This window comes from Aythya marila (assembly GCF_965140915.1).
Source record: "Aythya marila genome assembly, chromosome: 29".
Classification (NCBI taxonomy): domain Eukaryota; kingdom Metazoa; phylum Chordata; class Aves; order Anseriformes; family Anatidae; genus Aythya; species Aythya marila.
In genome coordinates this window covers 2,939,066-2,962,236 of record NC_139070.1, presented here as the reverse complement: position 1 = coordinate 2,962,236, position 23,171 = coordinate 2,939,066, and the positions used below count along the sequence as shown (strand labels likewise).

General features: G+C 54.3%; 1 protein-coding gene across 5 annotated transcripts; it reads left to right on the top strand.

The window, feature by feature from the left end:
* Positions 1-171: 171 nt before the first annotated feature.
* PIP5K1A (phosphatidylinositol-4-phosphate 5-kinase type 1 alpha) lies at positions 172-23,150 on the top strand (the record flags this gene model as incomplete). 5 transcript variants are annotated; one of them, XM_082780987.1, is made up of 16 exons in its annotated part: positions 196-247; positions 5,373-5,414; positions 7,837-7,871; positions 8,620-8,709; positions 10,019-10,149; positions 10,562-10,679; positions 10,904-11,056; positions 12,205-12,504; positions 13,069-13,274; positions 13,930-14,013; positions 14,972-15,020; positions 15,379-15,463; positions 15,784-15,921; positions 16,346-16,454; positions 20,019-20,103; positions 20,758-23,150. In XM_082780987.1, 16 exons carry the CDS (start codon positions 196-198, stop codon positions 20,773-20,775), a joined length of 1,695 nt encoding a protein of 564 aa, XP_082637113.1. In that variant the 3' UTR covers positions 20,776-23,150. The 5 variants fall into 5 exon arrangements, with proteins under 5 accessions (XP_082637115.1, XP_082637113.1, XP_082637116.1 ...); XM_082780990.1 differs by having other exon boundaries at positions 19,996-20,103; positions 20,646-23,150; XM_082780986.1 differs by having other exon boundaries at positions 16,325-16,454; positions 20,646-23,150.
* Between the last annotated feature and the right edge of the window lie 21 nt (positions 23,151-23,171).

The following is a 23,171-nucleotide window of genomic DNA, read 5'->3' as shown; positions in this document are numbered from 1 at the left end:
CGGGCGAGTCCAAGTTGGGAGCGGGGGTAGGAGGGGGGCTGAGCCGCTCCGGCGGCGCGTGCGCCTCTCCCTCCCCCCGCGCCCGCGGCTGGGTGGTGAGGGCCGGAGCGGCGGGGGCGGGGCCTGGCGCGGGGGGCGGGGCCGGGGCCGGGCGCGAGCCGGCGGAGGAGGAGGAGGAGGAGAGGGAGCGGCAAGATGGCGGCGGCGGGGCCCGAGCCGGGCGGCAGCGGCGGCGGCGGCCTGGGGGGTACGGGGGGACCGGGGAGGGCCGGGCGGGGGGGCGGGACCCCAGAGGGGCTGGGGGGTCGCGGCCGGGACCGGGCCGGGCCGGTGGGGGGGGTCCTGGGGTGGGGGTGGGGGTGGGGGGAGCGCGGCCCCCGCCCCCGCCGCGCCTCAGCCCGGTCCCCGGGGCCTGGGGGGGGGCCGGGGGCGTCCTGGCGGCGGGGGCCGGGCCCTGCCCCCCTCTAGTGCTGCCCCCCCGGGCCCGCTCCTCGCGGCTGGGCCCCCCCGGGCAGGTCTCAGCTCGCGGTTGGCGGGGTCCCTGCGCTGGGAGCCGCGGGGTTTTTGTGTCCTGTCACGCAGGGAGCTGAGCGGAGCCCCGCGGAGGAGCTGCTCGGCTCCCCGGTCACAGCACGGGGGGGGCGGGGAGAAAAGAAAGGCGGGGGGGGGGCGTTCGGGGCGAGCCTGGGCTCGGTGGGGGCCTGGCCCTGCCCCTGCCCTCCTGTAGCAGCGTTTGGGGGCCGTTTGCTGGGCGCCCCGTAAGGGAACCGACCGTGATTGTCACAGCGGGGCTGCTGAAGCGCTGCTCGGCCGGCAGCGACGGGTGCAGCTGTCGGATTTTCTACCTTCCGAGCCGGGTCCGTGCACCACTCACACCAGGCAGTTTTGGAAACGTGTCTCTGGCATCCCTGCTTGGTCTTCGTTCAGCTCAGGAGCGGGCAGCGGAGCCGTAGGACCTGTTGGGCCCATAAAGCCGGTTCTGGGAGGAGGGGCAGACTGCTTGGAGCTCTGCTGGGACAGCTCGGGGCCAGGCCCTGGGGTCCTCTCCTCGCCCCGCTGTGGGGCTGCCTTCCAGAACGGGAGCTGCTCCCTCTGCCTGTCCCCTGACCTGGGGAGGAGGAGCCGGCTCCAGAGAGCTTGCAGGGCTCAGAGGGTTTCAAGAGCTTTACTTGGCAGAAAATATGCGAGTGCACGAGTAAATCTCTTCTCCCTTCCTGCTGGAATAATTGCCATTGTTTGCTTTCCAGGTAGCTAGGTGTTGGCTAACGCGTTTCCCACAGGATTCGAATCCCAGTTATGAAAGAGCCTCTGCGTGACGTGTGCGATACGTGCGGGACGTTGCCGTGCTCCATCCCTGGCGGTGCAGGCGCTGAGCCCTGGCGCCGTCCTGGGGAGACCGGGGCCCCTCTCTGGGCGCTCGCCCCCTTCCCCGAGCTGGGGCAGTTCCCTGGGAGCAGGGGCTCAGGGGAGCTGCGATGGGCACCCCGCAGAGCTCCTGGGGCTGGCGTCCTGCGCCGAGCCTGGGCCTGGCTTGGCTGTCACCACGGTCCTGGCAGTGCGAGGCCCTCGCTGGTCTGGCCGGGTGTGAGTTCCGTGTGGTATCAGGGCCGTGAGCAAGCACTGGGCTGCAGAGGTGACCAGGGCTTCGCTCTGCTGTCTCGCTTTGGCCTCGGGGCCGTTGCGTGAAGCTCGATGAGAGCAGGGGGAGCAGCTCTGCGGGCAGAGGGGGACGGTGTTCGTGGGGATGTGAGGCTTTTCGCCATGGTAAACCTCAACCCATCCCGGGCCCCACCAGGGCTTGTTGTCCACCCTCAGTGGCACACGGCGTGGTTCGCCCTGGGGGCTGATTACTCAGCTACCGGCCTCTTCCAGCTGAAATAAAGGGGACGAGAAGGATTCGAGTCCCACCCTTCCTCCTCCCATCCGCCCCCTGCTCCTCTCCTGTGGCCCTGCCCTGCCGCATGCTCGGCTCCCCGGGGAAACACCCAGGAGGATTTCTCATTTTGCTGCTTTCACTTTGAAGCAGCATGTGCCAAAAATGCTAATGTGGGATTTCAGTTGTTTGCTTCTTTGTGCCTTTGGTGCAGCGACTGCTTTGTAATTACGGATCTGAGAGAGTTGAGAGTTCATTGTCACCCTGGCTTCAGGCCCCTCCCTGACATCCACAGACAAAAGAATCGCTCTCAAAATGGCTCAGTCACTTCTGTGGGCAGGAAAATCCTGCCGACACCTCTGCAGTGAGCTGAGAGCAGGCTCCCGAGCCCGCGCTGGAGGCGTAGCACACCCACAGAGCCTCAGCTCCCCCCCTCCGGTGCCTGCAAGGGGGACAAAGCCTCGGGCCCACCTCGCCGAGACCGAGCACGCGGGAGGAAAGATCGGTTGATTAAACAGAAACATCTGAATGGCTCATCATCCTCGGGCTTAAAATAGGACGTCAGATGACTTCGAGTCTCGCCTCTGTTGTAAAAGTCTCTTCTTGACAAACATTCATGGAATCTGAGGAGGCCTCGGTGCCTGTCAAAAGTCGGCAGCGTGAGCTGGGTCCTGCTGTCACCGGCCCTGCCGGGAGCGCGCCGGTGGCTGTGGGACCTGCTTGTGGTGCCCCGGCCCTGGGCAAAGCTGCCTCGTCTTCAGGATGGAGACAAAGGATCGCCGTGGAGAGAACAAAGATGAGCACTGGCTCGGCTGAGTAACGCCAAGTGTGTCTGTGTTCCGGCAGCTCATCCAGCAAAGCAGCGGCGAGGAAGGAAGCGGGAGCCGTGCGCTTTGGTGGGGGCACCAGGGAGCCGTGGTGCCACCTCCTGAGGTGTCCAAATTCCCCTTTGGGAAGTAAAAGCCGCCTCTCCGGGGCGTTGAAGAGCTGCTGGCGCGGGGGCCCTGCGATGGAGTGCGATGAGAGGCGCGAACCGCTCACGGCCCTTCTCGCTCGCTGTGTGAGTGCAGTGATTAAACGTGCGACCTCGCCACGTCCCTGCAGGCTCTGCCTTGCTTAAAGCAGAGCGCTCCCGGGGCAGGGGATCCCTCGCGCCTGACCTACATTTTGTTCTCCTGGAGAACGATCGTTTGTCTTCCCCGAGGCCCGGGGCGCAGCGCAGGGGCTGTGCTGGTCCTGGTGCCTCTGAGCGAGGCCCTCGGCGCTGCCCCGGGACAGGGGCTGTTTCTGCAGCACCCCTCAGCACTGCTCGCAGGATGAGCTGCAGGAGGAACGCTTTAGCCTTTGCTGTGAAGGTTTGTATCCCCGGCGTTGGTCTGACAGCCCTGAAGCTGCCTGTGAAACCCGCCAGCGCCATGGAAAACCCAGCGACTCCATGTTTCTTGTGTAGGTGCTGCTGGGGAGCAGGTGAAGTTGTAAATCGTGGCAGTGTTCTCGTGGAGACGTGTGGTAATGCCGAGCTGTAACCGGTGGGCTCGGGGCAGCTGCGGGATTGGTTTTCAGGTGGCAGAGGCTGTGCCTGCAGGTCCAGCTGCCCGGGAGCGGGGCTCTGGGTCCCTGCGGCTGCGGGCAGGAGTTTCCAGCAGGTATCCCAGGGAGCGTTCTTGTCTGAGGGCTCCTCGGGTCGCAGGTGCTAAACGCCTTCAGCAAACGCTGCAGCCCGCCCCGGAATGCGGCTGGGAAAGCTGAGATCCTGTCGCTCCTCCTCCCCTGGGATATTTTTGCTCTGAAGCATCAGGAAAAGCAATAAAACGAGCACTCGGCGGTCCGGCAGCTCGCTGGGCTTCGTTAGCGGTGCTGAGACGTCAGCGTGGCCTCCAGCCCCTGTCTGGGGGGAGCAGAAGGGCGCAGCTCGGGCCAGAGGGCTGTGGGTTGGGGGGCCAGGGGCGGTGGGGAAGGAACGCAGGAGGCTCTGGGGCAGCTGGTGGCTGCTCCTTGCTCCCGGCCCTTTTCTGCTGGCACCGTCGCAGCCCCAGGTCGTGGAACAGCGCGGTGGCTGCTTTCCCGTTGCTGCCTGAGAAGCGGTGTGGGTGCGGGCTGCTCCGGGCTGTCCCCGTGGGGCACGGCAGGGCACGGAGCTCCTCGCCAAGGCCCGAGGCCGTCTGCCAGCCCTGCTCCAGTGGAGAGGAACCGGCTGGCGGTCGGGACGGAGCCGTGCCTCCGTGTGCCTGCAGAAGGGGGTCTGCTTGGCACTGCTCCTGTTCCCACCCGGCTTTGGTCAAGCTGCGCTGGTGAGAAGCGAAGGGGAATGGGTTTCTTCCCAGCCCCGGTGGCTCCCCCACGCTCCCTGCCACGAAGCGTGCCGCTGCCTGGGGCTGTGGGGACAGCCACCTGCCCCTGATGGCGAAACACCAGGAGGATGTCAGCAGCCCCCAGGTGATGGGGAAAGGCTCCAGCCCCATCCTGGGGAGCTGTGCCCACCTCTGCCAGCCTGGGGCAGCACGCAGGACAGAGCAGGCTGCTGCTTCATCCATTTCTGGCTTTGTCTCGGTCCCTACAAAGCGCTGGGCAGCTCGCACCGTGCAGCTGCGGAGCGGGGCTGTGCGCATGGCTTGGATTCTGCCTGGCCTCCTGGAGTAAAAAGCTGCCTCGTTGCTGCAGGCTGGGCATGCCGACCTCCCCAGACAGCCTCTGGCAGCCTGCTGCTGAAGGGAGCTCGAGGACACATTTGCTGTTCCTGCAAAACAGCGAGAAGAGCCCAGATAAAATTACCAGAGTCTGCGTCTTCCCTATCTGCCTGGGCTTCTTCCCAGCAAGTCCCCTGCTCGCTGCGGCGTCCACGTCAGCAGAATCCAGCAACTCGAGGAGCGTCCTGCACCGCAGCCAGCAGGCTCGTGGAGCAAGCGGAGGAGAGGAGGGAGACGCGCTGAGCCGGGGCAGTACCGGCGGCGCGGGCATCGGCCGGGGCTGCCGTCTGCCAGCAAACGGTGGCAGCAGAGACCCCCGAGAGCCTGCAGCCAGCACGTGGGAGCTCTTTGTCTAGAGGCCGAGGTCACGAGCTCTCCTGATGCGTTTGGTTTAATGTTCTTAACACCATCTATTGGAACAAAGCTATCGACGCAGAGCCTCAGAGCATTGCTCACCGCCGACCTGGCCGAGCTCAAGTGCCTGCAAGTGTTTGTTGTCCCTGGGGGCCGTGCAGGTGGTCCCAGGGGGTCCTGCGGGCTCGGGCCCGACTGCTGCAGCTTCTCAGAGCAGCCCTGATGGGTGTGGGTTGGGGTATTTGGGCTCCTCTGGAGCCACAGGAGGGTTTTTGTCTCGCGTGGCTTCTGCACAAAGGGGTCTTGGTCAGGAGCGAGGCGTTTTCCTTGTGGAGTTTGGACCTTAGCTAGGGAAAATATTATTTCTTTTTGTGCTTTCTTGGGAAAAACACCTGCAGTTTCTTCGAGTAGCTGAAGTATCGGTTCCCTGTGTAACCTCTTTGTTTTTCCTTGTATAGATCTCAGCTTTTTGTGCTGCTCGGTGAAGTCATTTCGAAGAGGTAGACGGATTGCATAAAGCATGGTTTCCTCCTCTCCAGTAACCAGCAGCAAAATGCCACCTTACATAACTGTCTTGGCTTGCGAGGACTGACAGAACTCGGTGTTTTTCTCTAAACAAGCTCAGAGGAAGGCTGCTCCCCCCTCACCCAATGCTGTTTTACTGACACGTGCTGTGGAAGTGCTCTCCTGACACCCTGGCGGCTCGGTGCCTTTGTGCGTGCCGGCAGCGCTGCTGCCGCCAGGTTTTCTGCTCTCAGCTCTGCCTGGCCTGTGCTTTGCAGAGAAGCAACCTCCCTGCCACGTCCGTCTGCGGTCCTGTGGGGCTGATCCCAACAGGCTTTTTGGGGGTGCCAGGTGGAAAGGTGCCTCGGAGCACCCAGAGCAGGTGGCGAGCCGTGGCGTGGGGCTGCTCTTCTGCTGCTCCCTGACTCTGAGCACCCAGAGCGGTACCTTTCTGGGGAGAGCCCGGCTTTTTTTCTAACTGCAGCCTCTCCCATGCTGGCTGTTTGCTGGGGTGAGACAAAACCCTAAAGTTAGCAGGAGGACGGAGGAGGAAGGGGAGCGCATGCCAGTGTGACGTGTCCTGGCGCTCGGCTGGCCCCGCTCAGGCGCTGGAGAGCTGGGCTGATGATGTGTTTGGGTGTGCTAACATTTTCACTTTTTATTTTCGTCTAAAATGTGAAGCGCAGCTAAAATTTGTCTGAGCGGCTCTGTTTAAAAATAGAGCCGAGTGGGGATTTGTCCCGGCTGTGGCAAATTAGCATGCTCGTGTGCCAGACAAAGGAGTGAAGTGTGAACCTGACCCGTGTGCCTTGTTCTGTGCTCCCGCAGCAAAGCGTTTGTGCAAACCGACGGATGAGCTGCCATCATCACAGCTTCTGTTGAGCTTTTCTTCTAGTATCTGTTCCCTGGATGTATGAATTTCTGGCCCATTGCTGCTGATGAGGCTCCTGGACGGCTGAGGCTGGAGGAGGGCAGGCAGCCTCGGCCTCGGCTTCGTTCTGCTTCCCTAAAGGGCTCCCAGGGGTGCTCTGAGACTGCCCCGGGGATCGGCCCCACTGCCATGAGCGAGAGGAAAGAGAAACCTTTAGGGACGTAGGGAATTGGGGTTTGGACGGGACCAGCTAACCTTGCTCTGTTTGCTTTGTCTAGAATTAACCTCTCGGATCCCTTCACTGCTCGTGGTGCTGCTGGGGGGACCGTGGGACGTGGGCTCTGAACCGAGGCTTGGTTTGCGTCCTCGGAGCGCTTGCTTCGTGCGATGAAGGCAGCGTGGCAGAGATCTGCTCTGCTGCGGGTCCCGCAATCCTAGTTAAATCCTGGTGGAATACAGCCTCGCACGGATGATTAAATATTAACACAGCTAATCTCCAAGGTGATGAGGCTGGTGGTGCTGCTTCGGGATTGCTTGAATCCTGGGGCTTTTAGAGGTTTCAATTTACATAATTACAGATACTTGTTTAAAAAAGGAAGGCTGTAATTGCTGCTGAACAAGTGCTGCGTCGCAGCGCCCGGGATGCTCGCCCTGTCCCTGCATCCTGACTGATCTTGGCAAGTTGCATGGTTGGACTTGGTGATCTTGGAGGTCTTTTCTGACCTAAATGATTCTGATTTTTAAGGCCAAAAGCCTTGAGGCAGCGCAGTCTCCTGTGCTGGAAGGGGATGGAGCTGAGCTCTGTTGGCTCCGGGCTAGGGCAGGGGCTGGGGCTGGGGGAGCACCCGGAGCATCGGAGCCGTCGGGACAAAGCGCCCGGCTTCAAAGGGAGCCCAGAGGTGGCAGGACGGCTGGGGCAGTCCTGCTGTGCTTTGCTTAATGACATGCGTTTGTTGTGTTGTTGTTTTCTTGTTTAATATGTATGGAAATGAGAACTTTGATCGGTCGATAAGGGGATCAGAAGGCTGCTGGGTTTTGCTGCTAAGTGCCTCCGCTCCTTCTGCTGCAATGCAAATCCTGCTCGAGGAGCTGGCAGCACCAGGCTGTCCGCAGCGCGGAGGGGCCGTGCGGGTGGTGGGTGGGCGCAGGAGCACCAAGAGGGCTGCGTGTGGCCGTGCCCAGCCTGGCAAAACAACCGCCGGGCCCTGGGCAGCGTGGGCCCCCGGGACGGGGGGTGCTGGGGTCCCCCGGGAGGGGGGGTGCTGGGGTCCAGCTGGCTGAGCAGACCCCAGCCCGTGGCTGTGCTGCCGTGTGGGCGCAGGCATGGTCTGGAGGGGTGAGCAGTGAGCCAAATAGCATTTCCTTGTGGCTTGACAAAAACCCTCTCTGCTGTAAGGGGAGAAGCTGGGAAGAAATCAAACATGAGTCAGTGCTTTTCAGACGCCTGAAATCTCTGGAAGCGAGGCGCTGTGTCTTGCTTTTTTTTTTTTTTTGTGATGCGTGATAATGATTAACTCTTTCTGAGTTTGCCTTTGTTGTTTTGACAGGATCATCTACTTTCAAAAAATCGCTCACCCCTGAGGTAAGTTTCTGATGGACAGACTGGCCAAGAGAATCACTTCTGAGGGAAGGCTCAAAATGCCCAATTTCAGACTTAAATAAGATTGCAGAGAGCAGACAAGGGTAAGCCAGGCAGTGGTAAGTACAGTAAGTTGCAAATATTCCTTTGGGAAATGAGAGGATCTCTCCTTACGAAGAGAATCTGCCCTTAAAAACCCAGCTTGGGACCGAGCAATTCTTGTGCTACCAAAACACCAAATAGGTATTCTGCCAAGAGCAAGACATTCGGGTTGTTTTGACTGAGAAACACCAGCTAACAACAGCATGTGTTTAAACAGAAGAGAATGAGTCAAGCGAGTTCTTGGGGCGTGAATCAGAGCAGAATTCGAAGCCTTCCTGAGCTGTTTCCTCAAAGAATTAGCCTTACTGGCAACAGCAGGGTGGCTGGCTGGGGTTGGGCCAAACTCTCTTAGAGCTGATGGGTTTGTGATGATGGCGATTATAAAACAAACCCAAAAATGTCTTCCATGGCTGAAAGCAGACCCCTCGGGCTAGGCCTCAGTCAGGCAGGAGTCAGTCGGCTCTCTGGAGGCCTTCCAGTGCCGCTGCTGCTCCCGGGGCAGGCCTGGCTGGGGCCTGGGCCTTCAGCAGGGAGCACACAGCTTCCAGCTCTGAGAACAGCAGAGCTAAGGACAGGCAGTTCTGGGCAGCCACGGGCCTCTGAGAGATCGTGAACACTTCGTTCTCACCATCTTTTACTCTGTTCCTAGATGCCAGGTTCCTCGGGCCAGCCAGGCTCACAGACAATAAAAAAAGGGCACAGAGGAGTGGATTCCACAGGCGAGACTACCTATAAAAAGGTAGGTGCTCTCTTGCACAGCTCACTTGAGTATTGTTGTTTTCAATAAAAACATGAAAAAAATGAAATGCTCGTTTCCCAGGTCTGGTCTAGTGCTGAGCTGCGAAATGCTTTCATGTGCAATGATTTCTTACGCAGGGGGCTGAGCTTTGTTTAGCTTGAGGAAAAAAACACAAATGAGTTGGGTCATGAGCCCTGAATCTTGTTCTTGGTTTGGTTGCTGTATGTTTAAGCCAAGTGAAATGTCCGTGAGCTGCTGTACACAGATCCAACTTGCACCTGTTCTGCAGCATCAACATTTCCAACAGGCGTTACAGCAAAGTTCAGATCTCTGTGCTCTGGGAGCTGACAGGCCGTGTAACGTGGGGGTGTTGAGCAGATCTCAGCTGGGCTGTGCTGGGAAAACAGCCCCTAGCATGAGCTAGACTGAAGCACGTCTCAGTGGCCTGAGATGAGATCATGTACTGTGCAGACAGAAGAGGACTCTTGATGTAAGTAGCTGTTACAAGAACACAGTCTGGCATTGTTCTCGGACAGCTCGTGCACAGGATGCAGGAGTGAGATTCATGTCTTTGCTGTGTATTTTTAAATGACAGTGAGCTGCTTAAGGTTAAAGAGCCACGACCTAGCAAGGTCAGAGGAAGGAGGTGGCAGCAGACAGAAGTGTGCATTGTGTGCTGGCCCTGCCTGCCTTGCCCCGTAGAAGACCTAAGTCTGCCCAAGCTGGGGAAGGGTAGACTTTGAACTGTGTAGCTCCACGACCTGGCAGGCTAAGGTGACAAGATGTGTCTTTATTCGTAGGGGAACGAGATAAACTTCCAGGGACAGACTTTCTTCTCTGACTGCAGGTTGTAGAGATGAGCGCTGTGGGAGGAGGAAATGGAATTCAGTCTTCTGAAGGCCAGCTGGGTATTGATAGTTCAAGTCCTTTTCAGCTCAGGTAGAGTGCAGGAGTCAAGCAGGATGTGATCAGGGATGTAGAGGCGCTCTGGCAGAGCGGGCTATTCACTGGTTTGGCAGCAGCTTCAACGTCCTGTCATCGTGGCATGCTGGGGCCTGATCAGTCCTGCACCCTCTCTCTGGAGCAGACTGCCATAGGACAATGCATCCAGGTCGTTGGGAAGGAAATGAAGGAAGCTGTAACCAGCAGGTGTAAAACTACCCTAACTGGAACTAATGGGTGTAAAATACCCCAGTTTAACAGTGCTGCTTTAAGCTTGGGGCTCCCTTTTCTTTTTAACTCCTTTCATTCCTGTTTCCAGTCTGCTGCTTTGTGTTGCCTGACTCATTTTCTCTGTCTCTCCCTCCAGACGACATCATCTGCCTTGAAAGGTGCCATTCAGCTGGGCATTACACACACAGTTGGAAGCTTGAGCACCAAACCTGAAAGAGATGTTCTCATGCAAGATTTCTACGTAGTAGAAAGTATTTTCTTCCCAAGGTCAGTGTTTGCTTTCTCTTCTGTGTCGTGCTTTGGTAGTGAGTAGCAGCACTAGTTTCTAGCCTTACTCGCATGTTAGAAAGCGGCACCAAACCTGGGCAGTTGATTTCAGGAGTGAGCACAGGTCTCCTGAGCAGAGCCGCACCATGTGCTGCTTATGGACCAGCTCTGACACCTGCCTGACCTCCTGTCTCTGAAAAGGCCCGGCTCTTCCCCAGATGTGAGCATCTTTGCTCTTGTGAACAACTGCAGGCTTGCTGTTGTGTGTGCATCCTTGTGTCCCTCCTGGGTGGGTGCTTTTTAGCCCTTGAGTGTGTTAGAGGCAGCCAGCCAGTGGGTGGTTGCTTTTTGGGTAGTCTCTTAAGAAACCTGACAAATGCAAATACCTCTATGCCCTTCTGTCCTTGATCAGTGAAGGGAGCAACCTGACCCCGGCTCATCACTACAATGACTTTCGGTTCAAAACCTACGCTCCAGTGGCCTTTCGTTATTTCCGGGAGCTGTTTGGGATCCGACCTGATGACTATCTGGTAAGGTGTTGGTTGTACCAGGTTCCCATTTGTTGCACGCTCTGTGATGGATGTTTGCCCTCGTTCCCCTCCTCAGAGCTGTAGAGTGCTCTGCAGGCACAGCGCTGGATGCTGTCTGTGACCCTGGGGTTTGACTCTGTTGATCTTTAAAAGGAAGAGCCTGTGCACTGCAGTTTCCCGTTGATGTCTCCTTCACCTCTGCTTTCTCATCTTCTTCTCCTCAGTACTCGCTCTGTAGTGAGCCACTCATCGAACTTTCTAACTCCGGGGCCAGCGGATCCCTCTTCTATGTATCCAGTGACGATGAGTTTATCATCAAAACAGTTCAGCACAAAGAGGCTGAGTTCTTGCAGAAGCTGCTGCCTGGCTACTATATGGTAAGGCACTGGGGTGAGGCTTTCATTGGAAGCTAGGGAAGTGTCCCCCTTGTGTACAAATGTGACAGAAAATGCTACGTGCTGCCTGGTAGATGTGAGTGGAGGTTTGGTCTGTGCCTCAGCGGACTGACAGCTTTTGTCTCAACTGTCCAGAGGCAAAGACAGTCACTGAAGGACACAAACCTTGGGTGCCTGGGTACCGCAAGACTAGGATAGGAGTCTTGCGTTGCACATAGTGACTTGGGTGGTTGTAGAAGATTGCAGGCTTTGTGACCAGCTGTGAGCTGCTGTGAGCTGTCCTTTCTGCAGTGTTACGCCAATGGTGCCTTGTACTTACGTTTCCTTTCCCAGAATTATGCTTGGTTCTGTCTACAAAGCTGAAGTATTCCGCTGTAGAACTCTGATTTTAGGTTTCTGTATATGGAAGCAGCAGCATTGGGAGTAAAGGCATGTTAATTTTCTGAAAGCAGTTACAGGAAAAAAAGGCTTTTTTAGTTTGGAGAGAAATCGGATCCCACCCTGAAGCATGATGTGTGTGTGATCTGACTGCTTCATGTCTTTTTACAGCCTGACCTTTTCAAGGCACCTCTGTAAAGGGGAATTTAGCCATGAGACAGCCCTGCCTTACAGAAGTGCCTTAGGACTTTTGATGCTGTTGGAGCCATTAACTGAATTCTCTAAACTGCTTCTGAACCCACAAATACTTTTGCTCTGATTGTACCTCAAAAGCACGTTGTTTATCTTCAAAATTCTGTCTAATGTCTTCCACAGCCATGACAGTTTCGATCTGTTTGTCCTGATGTACTTAGCTTGACCTAAGTGCCAAATTTAAAATGGCTAAGCACAAGATCATCCTTTGCCCTGCGGCCTCCCCAGCTTAGCTTCTGTGCGAGTGAGCAGCAAATTCCTTTTGCGTTTACAAGCTTTATCTGACCCATTCAGCTTTGCAAAGAGGTTATTAGCAGTAGGCATCACCCATCTGTTCCCCATGCTCACCTGCTCCTGTCTCTTAGCTTCTTTGGTGATGGCTTTGAATCATTGCCATTTCCATTTCAGCTTAGAAGCACAGGAAGGAGCAAATAAATCCTCTGCATAGCATGTGAATAACCAGGATGGCTTTGAAGGTATTTGTGTTTTTGGCACTTTAGAACTTGAACCAGAACCCAAGGACGCTGCTGCCAAAGTTTTATGGCTTATACTGTGTCCAAGCTGGGGGCAAAAACATTCGGATTGTTGTGATGAACAACCTTCTGCCACGCTCTGTGAAAATGCACCTGAAATACGACCTGAAGGGCTCTACCTACAAACGCCGAGCATCCCAGAAGGAACGGGAGAAGGTCTTCCCAACATACAAGGACTTGGATTTTATGCAGGACATCCCTGATGGCCTCTTCTTAGACTCAGACATGTATAATGCTCTGTGCAAAACGTTACAGAGAGACTGTTTGGTAAGTGGAGGGGTGAAGAGTAGTATGGAGAGATCTTTCCTTTTTCTGAGCCTTTTCCATGAAAAATGGGGTGGCAGCTGTCATTCTCATAGTCTCTACCAGGGGTGTTGACTAGAGAACCTGTTTTTTCATGGTGGTGTGGACAAGAAGACCTGGAGCCCAGTTGCACACAGCTCTGTATGTAGAGGCAGAGGACAGAAGCAGTGTCTCCTCTCCCTCTGCTCAGGTTGCACTGTGGAACAGGGCAGGATCTGGGGAGAGGGGCAGGAGACTTGACTGAGCCTGGGCTCAAGCTGTGAGCTGCCTCTAAGCAGCAATGCAAAAATCAGTGGTATCCCCAGGTTTTGGTCCCTTTCTGCAGAGGAGGAATACCAGTGGCTTTCCTGTAACTCCCTTTGGCATCTGTAGATGAGCTGAGTGTGCACAAGCAATGGATTAAAAGTCATCCCCTCTATACACTCGGGGCTCTAGGCAGAAATGCTGACTGCACTGTTGCAAATGTCTGCTCTGACAGTTTCCCTGGGCTTGCAGTACTGAATGAGCCTTCGTTGACTTTCTGCCCAGGTCCTGCAGAGTTTTAAAATCATGGATTATAGCTTGCTCGTGGCAATCCATAACATTGATCTGGCACAGAGAGAGCACGCGTTGGCAGATGGGACGTCTCAGGCCGATACGCGGCGACCTGCTGCCCAGAAGGCCCTCTACTCCACGGCCATGGAATCCATCCAAGGAGAGGCCCGGCGAGGTGGCACCATAGAGACTGATGACCAGTAAGTTCGTGTCGGTGTTGCTGTTCTCACTGAGGTACTGTCAAGAGCGAGGAGTAAAATCCAAGCTTGCCTAATGGAGACTTCATTTAGATGCAGACTGGGCTCTGTAGGATTGCTGGACAGAGAATTCTCAATATCAAATCTTCTTGTGCTTTTAGCTTTGGCTTTGACTTCCCTTCCTTAATGTGCAAAAGATCTTTTGGCCTTCCAGGTGGCTTTGAGAGTTCTCTGCTCACCAGTTTTTGGCAGCTTCAGATAGCTAATATCCATCTGTCTCCAAGAGGCATAGTGATTGCTTTGTTAGATCAGACTAAGAGCTCGTAAAGTCCAGTTGCCATCTTCAGTATGGATGGTGGTAGGTGCTCTTTCCAGTTGCTTGGTCTCTTCTCCTAAAGGAGCTGGGATTAATCCTCATCTTCAGTAAGACTGGCATACAGACAGGAAAGGGGGGCAGTTCTCGGGAGGCTGAGTGAACTTACTGAAATGTTCTGCTCTGATTCGTTTTCCCCAATTTGTTAGCTGAACAGGAGGAGCCTCCTGCGTGTTGATGCTTGTTAAATAGTTCACATAATACTCAGCCCACGCCAGGCAGCCTGAGAGAGGCAGCAGGGTGTGAGAACACCCTGTTTCATGTTTGTGCTCTGTCTTCTTCTAGGATGGGAGGCATTCCAGCCCGTAATGCGAAGGGGGAGAGACTGCTCCTTTACATTGGCATCATCGATGTGCTGCAGTCCTACAGGTAAGAGACATTGAGTAATGGCTGCGTATCACCCAAGAGTGAAAATCACTTCACAGCATTGTCTGTCCCTGCTTGTTTGTCAGGACTGGCTTTCAAGAAAAAAATGTGTTTTATTAACCACCTTCATTTCTTTTTATTTTCTTGAAGTTGGGCTTTTGGGGATCGCTTTCCAGGCCTTGTTTACCATGCTTATTTCATGTTCCCAGAATGGATTTACTCTCATGAAGTGTTTTTTTTGTATGCTGTGGTTGTTGTGCACAGGCACTGTGCAGGAAGTGGCGAGGGAAAAACTAGTGGTGGCTTAAAATGGCCATAACCACTTCTCCCTGTGTAAGTAAAAATAGGTATAAGGCTTACCTTCTATTTATATTCAAATACAATATACAGGAAGTTACATACATACAGAGTCTGTTAAAAGTCAGCGAGTTAACTATCCGTGTTAATTACGCCTCTGAAACTCTCCGCTTGCCCCCCAACTCTGCCCCGAAACACTGAAGCTGCGGTTTCACGAGGTGCGAGGTGCTGTTCCAACAAGCTCTGAGGGCACAGGTCTTGCTCTACTACGGCTGTGCTGATGGCCCAGCGCTAGTTCTCTTGTCTAGTGCTGACTCCAGTGCTTTCTGAACCCTCCCTCAGGGTCACTCCGTTCACTCACCCTGCAAAGAGAGTTTTCTGCTGAATTAGGGAGCTGAGTCACCTCTCGGACAGATGCAGTGAGCAAAGTTGTTGTGAAGGAAGCCTGGGACCGTGCAGCAGGGACAGGAAAGCAGTGCAGGACAGTGAGCTGTTCGGGCAGCCCTGGCAGCTGCAGAGTGGGACAATGAAGAGAATCTAAAGCCAGAGTAGTCAGTTGTTTGGGGTGTTTGCCACTGCTGTCAAAAGGCAGGCTCAGTAATGAGTGTGCGTTACATCATACGTGGATTGGTTTGAAAATTGTTCTGAATTCTTTCCTTTTCAGATTTGTCAAGAAGCTAGAGCATTCTTGGAAGGCCCTTGTACACGATGGGGTAAGGAGTAAAAACTTCCACTGTTTCAATGGTTTTTCAATAATACCAGCTCACTGCGCACAGGATCCTGGTTTCCTAAGGAGCATGTGTATTTGCCTTTTAAAATAAAAGTAGTATTTTCTAGGTAGCGTCAGATTTGTTAATGCTTTTCATCCACTTATTTCTTAACAAATATCGATTGCTTTGTATGTAAGGCAGAACTCTAATCTGTTTCTCACAGCTCTCTTGGCACTGTGAGAACCCCTGACTGTTCCTAGTCCAATGTAGCATGTGTCAAGGTTAGCAGTGGGAAAGAAGCTCATGTTAACTGTAATCCCTTACTAATTAAGATTCACGTGTTAATGTTTATCCCTTTTAGGACACTGTGTCTGTGCACAGACCCAGCTTCTATGCTGAAAGATTCCAACGGTTCATGTGCAACACAGCATTCAAGAAAATACCACGTAAGTACCTCTGTGCAGGCGTACCCCTGGCAATTGCCATTGTTTCTGGCTTCTTGCGCAGCAGCTGTGGTTTGGGAAGGTGAATGACAGCATGTAAGACCTCTAGGAAGTCTGCTGTGCTATGTCACCTCTTTCTTCCACCTAGATTGTTCTTGCTTCACAAATGTGACATTATAGGAGCTGTTTCTTCCATCAAAATGTTCCTTCAGAGTACAGCCCTTGTTCCAGTCTCTGTCACCGGAAAGTTGCTGTGTCAGGTCTTTTACTCCTTCCTGAGTATGGGGTGTTACTAAAGTGCTGCCTTGTTCTTTGTCTTTAAGTAAAGCCATCCCCTTCTAAGAAGAGCCGTTCTGGCACCGCAGTTCCTCGTCGAAGCTGTCAGGGAGGAGTGCCTTTCCAGTCACATATGTCATGTGAGACAAAAGCACAAGTAACGACAGAGGTGGATGTAGAGCAAGGTTGGTACCTGGGTGCAAAAAAAAAAAATCCTAGCAAAGTTCTTTTTCAGCTTGTGTTTGTCTAATCAAAGCTTTCTGCCTCCTGAGCTGTGCAAGACGCCTCCGTGTGGTTCTGCAGTCCTGCTAGGGGCAGGGTCTGTTTTCTGGGTTCATAGGTGCCAGAAACTGGGCTGAGGCTGTACGGCAGTCTCAGGTGACTGGTCTCTTCCCAACAGCACATGCCATGGGATTTAGGTCAGTTGGGCTAGGCAGGCTTGTGGAGCGTCAGACTCCAAGCAGAGAACTGAAGGCAGGGCTATTTTTCAGTGCTCAAATGTCTTAGATGTCTCGGATGGGATCCAGCTCAGATCCTGACCCGTGGCTAGTGTGTTCTGGTGATGGAACAGTCTGTGCTTCAACTCAGGTTCCCACCTTGGTCGTCCAGATCTCCTGCCCAGGACTCTGCCAGTAGATGAAGCTAACAGCGATTCCGTCGCGACGACCCTGTCCACTTCTTCCTTGGGCAGTGGAGGCCTCAACTCGCCTGCAAACAGGTAAGGCTCTCGCCGTTCTGGTGCATGGCAGGCCAGCAGCTCCTGTGAGTCAGGTTCATGAACCACAGGGGGCTCTGTGCTGCTTTGTGGTGCTTAGTTTTTTGGCATGTTTGCGGAAATACCCGTTTGAGTGGTCCTTCTGTGGTGATGAGCAAGTTCAATTCTGTCAGTTCAAGCATGTTCGGGGGGACATTTTGTCACCGTTCCTGCGTGCAGTCTTTTGCAGACAATGTGATCTTGCATCTTCTGCTTGGGCTGTGTGGGGGTCCCAGTGGCTTTTAGTCCCTTGTGCATTCTGTATTTAATGGCTTTGTTCTGGAGCTGAGATAACTGTGCTGGTTAAAGTGAGTTGGTGGAAGTGGCACTGCCAGGATGTACTTGAAGAACTTGAACGTGGCCATGGATGGTACTGAAAGTGACCCACCTGCCTTGCTGCACTTCTCAGAGCGTTGGGCTCTCTCACCACTTAGTGATTTAGAGAGCGTGGAGCTCCTGCAGCTCCTCAGGGAAGGAGGCTGCAGGGCTGTGTGCAGGCACAGCGCAAAATACCTCAGGAGCTGAAGTGCATGGAGAGCTGTGAGGGAGAGGATGGCTGCCTGTGAATGTTTTGTGTGTTGCTGAAGTGGTTGAAGAGTACGAGGAGGAGCTGTGGTCAGAGAACGATCCCTTGCACAGAAGTTTTTCTGAGGTGTTAACTTCTCTTCCTTGGAAGCGATCATAAACCATCTATCTTCATCACTCCTGACACGTTGTCCTGCATCATGGCACTGATCAAAGTGCTGCTCTGTCCAGAGCTGCAGGAGAACGAGATAAAATTGTAATTAACACCTTTTATTCTCTCTGTAAAACCTGGAAACTTCTCATTAGGGATCCGAAACCAGAGCTGCTCCTTTCCAGTACTTCAGCATGCCTGAGGCGTTCTTTTCACTTAACTGCAGGTCTCTCTCCTTCAATCTCTACGTAGGTCAGTGGGCGTACAAGTGCATAAAGCTGACAGCTCAGCAAAGGATTTGACTAGAGCAGCTACCGGCATCTTCTTGCCTAGGTGAGGGGAGGACCCAGACTGCCTGAAACCTTCTGTCTGGAGGGTGTGTTCAGGGAGAGGTACCCGGAGATTTGGCCTGGTGCTTTTTGCTGGCCAGTGTTTACAGTTTCTGTACGATTTGCTCCCAAAACATGGTACTGTAGCAGGGTGGGTCCCTGTGCGAAGACTTGTCCGTCCTTGGCGTGTCTGTGAGGCTCGGTGGTAAAACCTCTCCAGATGGAGTCCTTGCAGCTCGTGGCTCTGACGCTGTTTGTGGTCTGGTGTACGGGATCAGACCTGCGGCTCCTCCAAGCTCAGCCCTGGGTGGTTCCCCGGGTGCCAAGCCCCATCTGTGTTTGTCCCAGTGCCTCTGGGGCCGAGCACACCGCTTCCCATACCCTGCAGGCACACGAGCACATGCTCGCTTACTCTCTGCCAGCAAAAAAAGTGTCAGCAGGCAGAGGTACTGAAATCGAGGACAGGGAACAGGTTAATGTTTTCTCCCATGTGGGATCTTTAGGGCCTTAGGCTCTGTGAGCTCCCCACATTGAGCCTGTTGTCAGAGGCTTAAATCCACTTGTGTGGTTGTGGGAGAGCTGTAAAGCTCTGCAAACCCTGAAAATGGAAGCAATTTGCAAATTACTGATTTTTTTTTTTAATGACGTAACTCGTTGAAAGGGTTTAAAAAGGAATTTTCCCTCTCTACAGAATCAGCTGGTCTAGTGGGGTGTTTACCACTCTTTGGGGGGGGGGGTGACCTCTTAAATGCCCTGTGCGAAGGGGAGGGAGCCCACCTGAAGGAGCAGGCGGGGGGACAGGCAGGATCCTGCCTTTAAGGAGGAGCTCAGCCTTCCTGGGGGTGCTCGCACAGCCTCGTGGCTGCCTCCCTGTTGTGGCCACGTGCACCCTCTGCGTGCAGCCTGTGTGCTGGAGCCGTGCCCTTTGTGGTGGGTGAGCGGAGCGCGCAGGCGCGGGGGCCCACGGGGTGCTGGCGGAGCTGCCTCTCCCTGCCCGGCTGCCTGGGCTGGGCCCGGTGACTGCTCCAGCACCACCGCCCCCATCCTGGGGCTGAGCACCTGCTGGCTGCAAACCCTGAAGCTGCAGAGGAGGGCGTGATGCTGAACGAGGGAGGAAGACTTCCTTCGGTATGCAAGGGGCCGCCAGCAGCCTGCTCTGGTTCTGGGAAGGGCAGGTGGGCTGGGACGGCCCCGCTGCAGCCCGGCTCTGGCATTTAGCCTCTGGCAGAAGCGTCGCGGTGGGTGAGGAGCTGAAGCACCACGTGCTGCTGTGAGCAGCAGCTGCTGACCCGCGTCCCTGGCAAGGAGTTCCAGGGGTTGTCGGTCTGTGTTTTAGAGGGGCTCGTTATTCTCCTGAGCGCTGTGATCGATCCCGCTGCCTAGGGTTAATGAGCCCAGCCTCGAGGGCCGTATGCACGGCGACTGACACTGATCATCCTGCCTAGGTCAGAGACAGAGAGTCGCCAGGTAGAGCACTCTGGGGGAGCTGAAGCCAGAGCAGCTCAGAGTAAGCAGGCAAATAGGTGAGCGTGATCAGGCAGGGAGGTGGAGTTCTGCATTCCTGATGAGGACGGCTGGTGTCACGGCTGAGAGGCGTTCCCGATGCGCGGCTGTTTGCGTGGAGTGCTGCCGCCTGAGGACTGAGCAGCTCGGTGCTTCTGTGCTCTGGCAGCAGGCGGCGGCATCCCAGCGGGGAGGGCAGGCTTTGCCAAGCCCTGGGTGATGCTTGCAGGAGGTGCTCCTAAAGCCCCCGGTCGCCAGGAGAGCCGTGCCTGCTAAGTGAAATCCGCCTTCACAGACCGACTGCTGCCCGTGTGTTTCCCAGGGGTGAGGAGGAGCCGTGGTCACCGTGCCCCGAGTGGGGAAGGGCTCAAGACCCGGGCTGGGAGCTGGAGTTCCTTGGCCAGCTGGTGGTGGCCGTTTATCTCTGCAGGTTCATGAAAGAAATGGGGAGATAACAAGGGATATAACAAGGGATATTGGGCTCAAGTGAGTGTTCCAGGACACGCACGCACGCCCGGCCCCTTTTCTCTGCACGGTGTCCTGACAGGCGCTGTGTGCACACAGTGATGCATCCTGCAAGCACGACGTAGCTCACAGTCGTTGCACAAGAGGTTTGCCAGGGGCTTTTTCAAATAGAGGTGCCTCTGCCTGTAGAGGCTGAGGCTTGCTGTTCTGTGGTGCTTCGTGGATACTTGGACCCTGGACTGTTTCCACCCGCGAGCATTTTCCTGTTGTTGAGGTGCCTGAGGACTTGTGTGAAGAATTGCTGACAAAAAGTGCTTGTTCCTGATGTATGAAGTCACCTGGACTGGGGGCTTGATTTTTCTAGGTGTTGTTTCAGGTGCCTGGCCCTGCAAGGATCGTGTTGCCTGTGACTGTACTAAACCTGCCTAACAAAGCCTTTGTGACGTGCTGGGATGTTCCAGTGTGCTGGGTGCAGCAGGGCAACCAAGAAATGTGACTTATTGACAGCTCATTCTTATAAACTGCTTTACAGGTCTCCCCCTTCTGTTTCCCCAGCGGCTCCCCAGGGCCTTCAATACCCGAGCACTCCTCAGAACTGAGGGAACAGTTCGAAGACCTGCAGGAGACGGAGATAAGCTTTGTGAGTACTGTGCTTCTGAGGAGGGTGCGAGCAGGGCTGTAGGTGGGTGGGCAGTGACAGGCTACGTGGCTCTGGTTCTGCTGCTCCCCAGAGGTGCTGGGAGCGCAGGCGTGGAGCTGGGTGGGTGAGAAGTGACTGGAGCAGGAAACACGTGTTCGTTTTCCTCCGGTATGTGACGGCTCGGTCTGCCTTGTGCTGGGCACTGTTCATCCTCTTAGTGATAATCTGCTACCCCTAAAGCTTTACATTAGATAAGGTGGGAGGCAAAGCAGAGACATTCCTCTTTTCCAAGGGCCAAGAGTGGGTTGGGCGGCAGAGATAAAAGTGGGTGAAGCTGACCCAGACTTTGCTGTCCTAGCGGGGGAGGACACACTCACAGCCCCTCCTGTGTTAGTGTAAGGCATTGGTTCGGGAAAGCCTGACCACGAGTGAGCTCAGCATCCCCATTTGCTTTGCCTCTCCCGGGGTGGAGAAAGTTCAGCAGACCAGTCAGGAAATCTCTGCTGCTCTTCCTCAGCATCTCCCCTCTTTTCTCTTTTCAGTGAGGCAACACCGAGGCCGTTGCGATGGAAGCAGATGGTTCTGTGCGCTGCGTGGTCTGGAGTCTGACAAACCTTCAGCCCCCGTTGCTGACTTTTTTTTTTCTTTTTTTAGAAACTTTATCTGGACTGAAACCTAAAAGCTGGAAGGCTGGGTTACACATAGCGAGGTAGTGTTATATGAGGCTGGGCCAGCACAGCTGAGCCTCAGGACGCCTGAAGTCTCCTTACCGCAGAGCGCATCAGGCGCCGCTGTGTCCCCCCTGTCCTCCTTGCTTTTGAAGCCTGGCAGGAGCAAAGCAGGCTGCTGGGAGGAGGAGGAGCTGCTCCACATGGGCTGAAGGCCTCTGGAAAAGGGATCTGACTTTCAGGGAGTTATCTACTTGTGATGCCAACACCACAAACCTTGCAAGAACAGGCAACTCTTCCGAGTTCTGGGGGGAAACGGGCATTAGAAGCTCAGTGGGGCAGCTTGCGACAGAGCAGTGTGGTTTTGTTTTGTATTTTAAACGAGTTTTTAATTTAAAAGTTTCCTTGAATTCAGTCATATCACTTCTTTTTAGTCCTGCAGTATAGTCATTCTTTTTTAATAAATAAGCTTCTCGGTGTTCTACCAGAAAATGCCCCGGGTGAGAGGCAGCGAGGGGCGCTGACCGCAAGGAGCCCTCTCCCCGATACCTGCTCCCGGTGGCAGTCGTCTCCTGAGACAGCGAGGTGGAGAGCAGGGGTGTTCTGTTGTGCTCCCTAGCCTGGAGGATTTTGAAGATGAAAGCTTTTGAGATGTCAGGGAGGTTTTGGATTGCGTTGTCCCTTGTTCTTGAAATGAGTGTCTTTGTCCCTGCCATGTTTCCTTCCCCACAAAGTAACTGATGGAGGGAGATCTTTGTAACGGGCACACTTTTTAAAGCCTTCAGTATTTCTTAAGCAAATGGACCAAAACTAGCCTGCTCAGTTCCCTTCCCTGCCCTCCAGCCTGCTGTTACGTTCTGTTGTGGGCACCGCTCGCAAAACTTACGGTTTTTATAGCTCAGCTCCCTTTTGATATCTCCGCCTGCAGCCTGGCCAGCTATGCGGAACCGTGCGTGGCACCGATGCTCTCGATGGCTCAGGATTGAGATACCTGCCTAAATGGCTGCCTGCTGTGTGCGCTGAGACAGACGTCTGCCTCCACAAGAGTGCGGTGCATTTTGAGCCCCATTTAGAGGAAAAAAAAAAAGCTGGAGGCATGGTTCTGTTGTGGCCATTCCCCCTGTGCATGAGGCTGTGGCGACGCCTCCCTGATACGGGCTGCAGACACTTCCTAGAGATCTCAGAGATGTTGGACTGATCTTTATTTTCACTAAATGCTTTTTTAAGAAATGAAGTGACTCTTCCCCATGTTCCTGGTGGGTTAGAATCCTCTGTTCTTTTTTATATAAAAAGTAATTTAAAGTTTGCCCTTGCAGCAGTGCAAGGGGTTTCTATGCTAATTAGCAATGATTGCTAAGGAAACCAAGAATGTAGTGGTGTAGAAGGGGATGTTTTTAGTTGATGTTTCAGAGCCAAGTCTCTTCCCACCTTCCACTTCAAGCTTTTAATTAAAGTGGATGTGACGCAAGCTGATATTTTTTAAGAAAAAAAACTTCTTTTTAAAATTTTTTTTTTTGAAAGACCAAGTGGAATGGCCTTACTCCGGATGTTCCGGATCCAGAGGGGTTTGCTGGAGTGTGAGAACAGCCTCTGCTCGGAAGCTGGCTGTTGGGTTCTCAAGGGCTCTCAAACCTCTCGACACCAATCATCGTCCCAGCGAGACCTGTGGGTGGGAGGAAAGATCGGTTCCGGGACACCTCGGGTGGATCTTCCTTTCTCCCTCCCTGTTACCTCTGACTCTACCCCGCAGGTTACACTTTATAGCTGAAATAACTGTCTATATTAGACACTGTTTCTTACCTTCCCTCCTAACTCATTTTTTTTTTTTTTTTTTACCAGGAGGGAAGAAAACCAAGTCTCAATTTTTTTCATGATTTAATATTTATGAACTTGTATTTAAGTGTTTTTTTTTTCTTTTTCTTTTTTTTTTTTTTCCTGGGGATAGTTATTCAGTGAGTAGGGAGATGGGGGTGGGGGGTGGCATTTATATATGGGAACTATCAACCTCTGCTTTGTAATGGATTTTCAGAATAACTGCTATTGTTATTTTTTTTTTTTTTGCGATTGAAAGTGGCAGGCAACTGCTTTTGTCTTTTGAAACCTCGCGTGGCTTTTCTCTGGCGGGGAAGGGGGCTTTGGGTCTTACCAACGGGGCAAGAGCAGGGAGCAGCCGGGATCCCAGGCTCTCCTGTCCTGCTCGCCCTCGGTTCTGGCATCGCCACCGGCACCGCTTCGCCGCGTGGACCTGTCCCCATGGAGCAGCTCGTGCCGTGTCGTGGACATTGTCATGTTACCCGTGTACCATTTGTTGTCATCGGCTGTCTGTGATGCCTGCAGCCCCGCTGCCCTGCGTGGCAGCTAATACAGCGTGTGACCTGACCCAGCCTGCCTCTGAGCCTG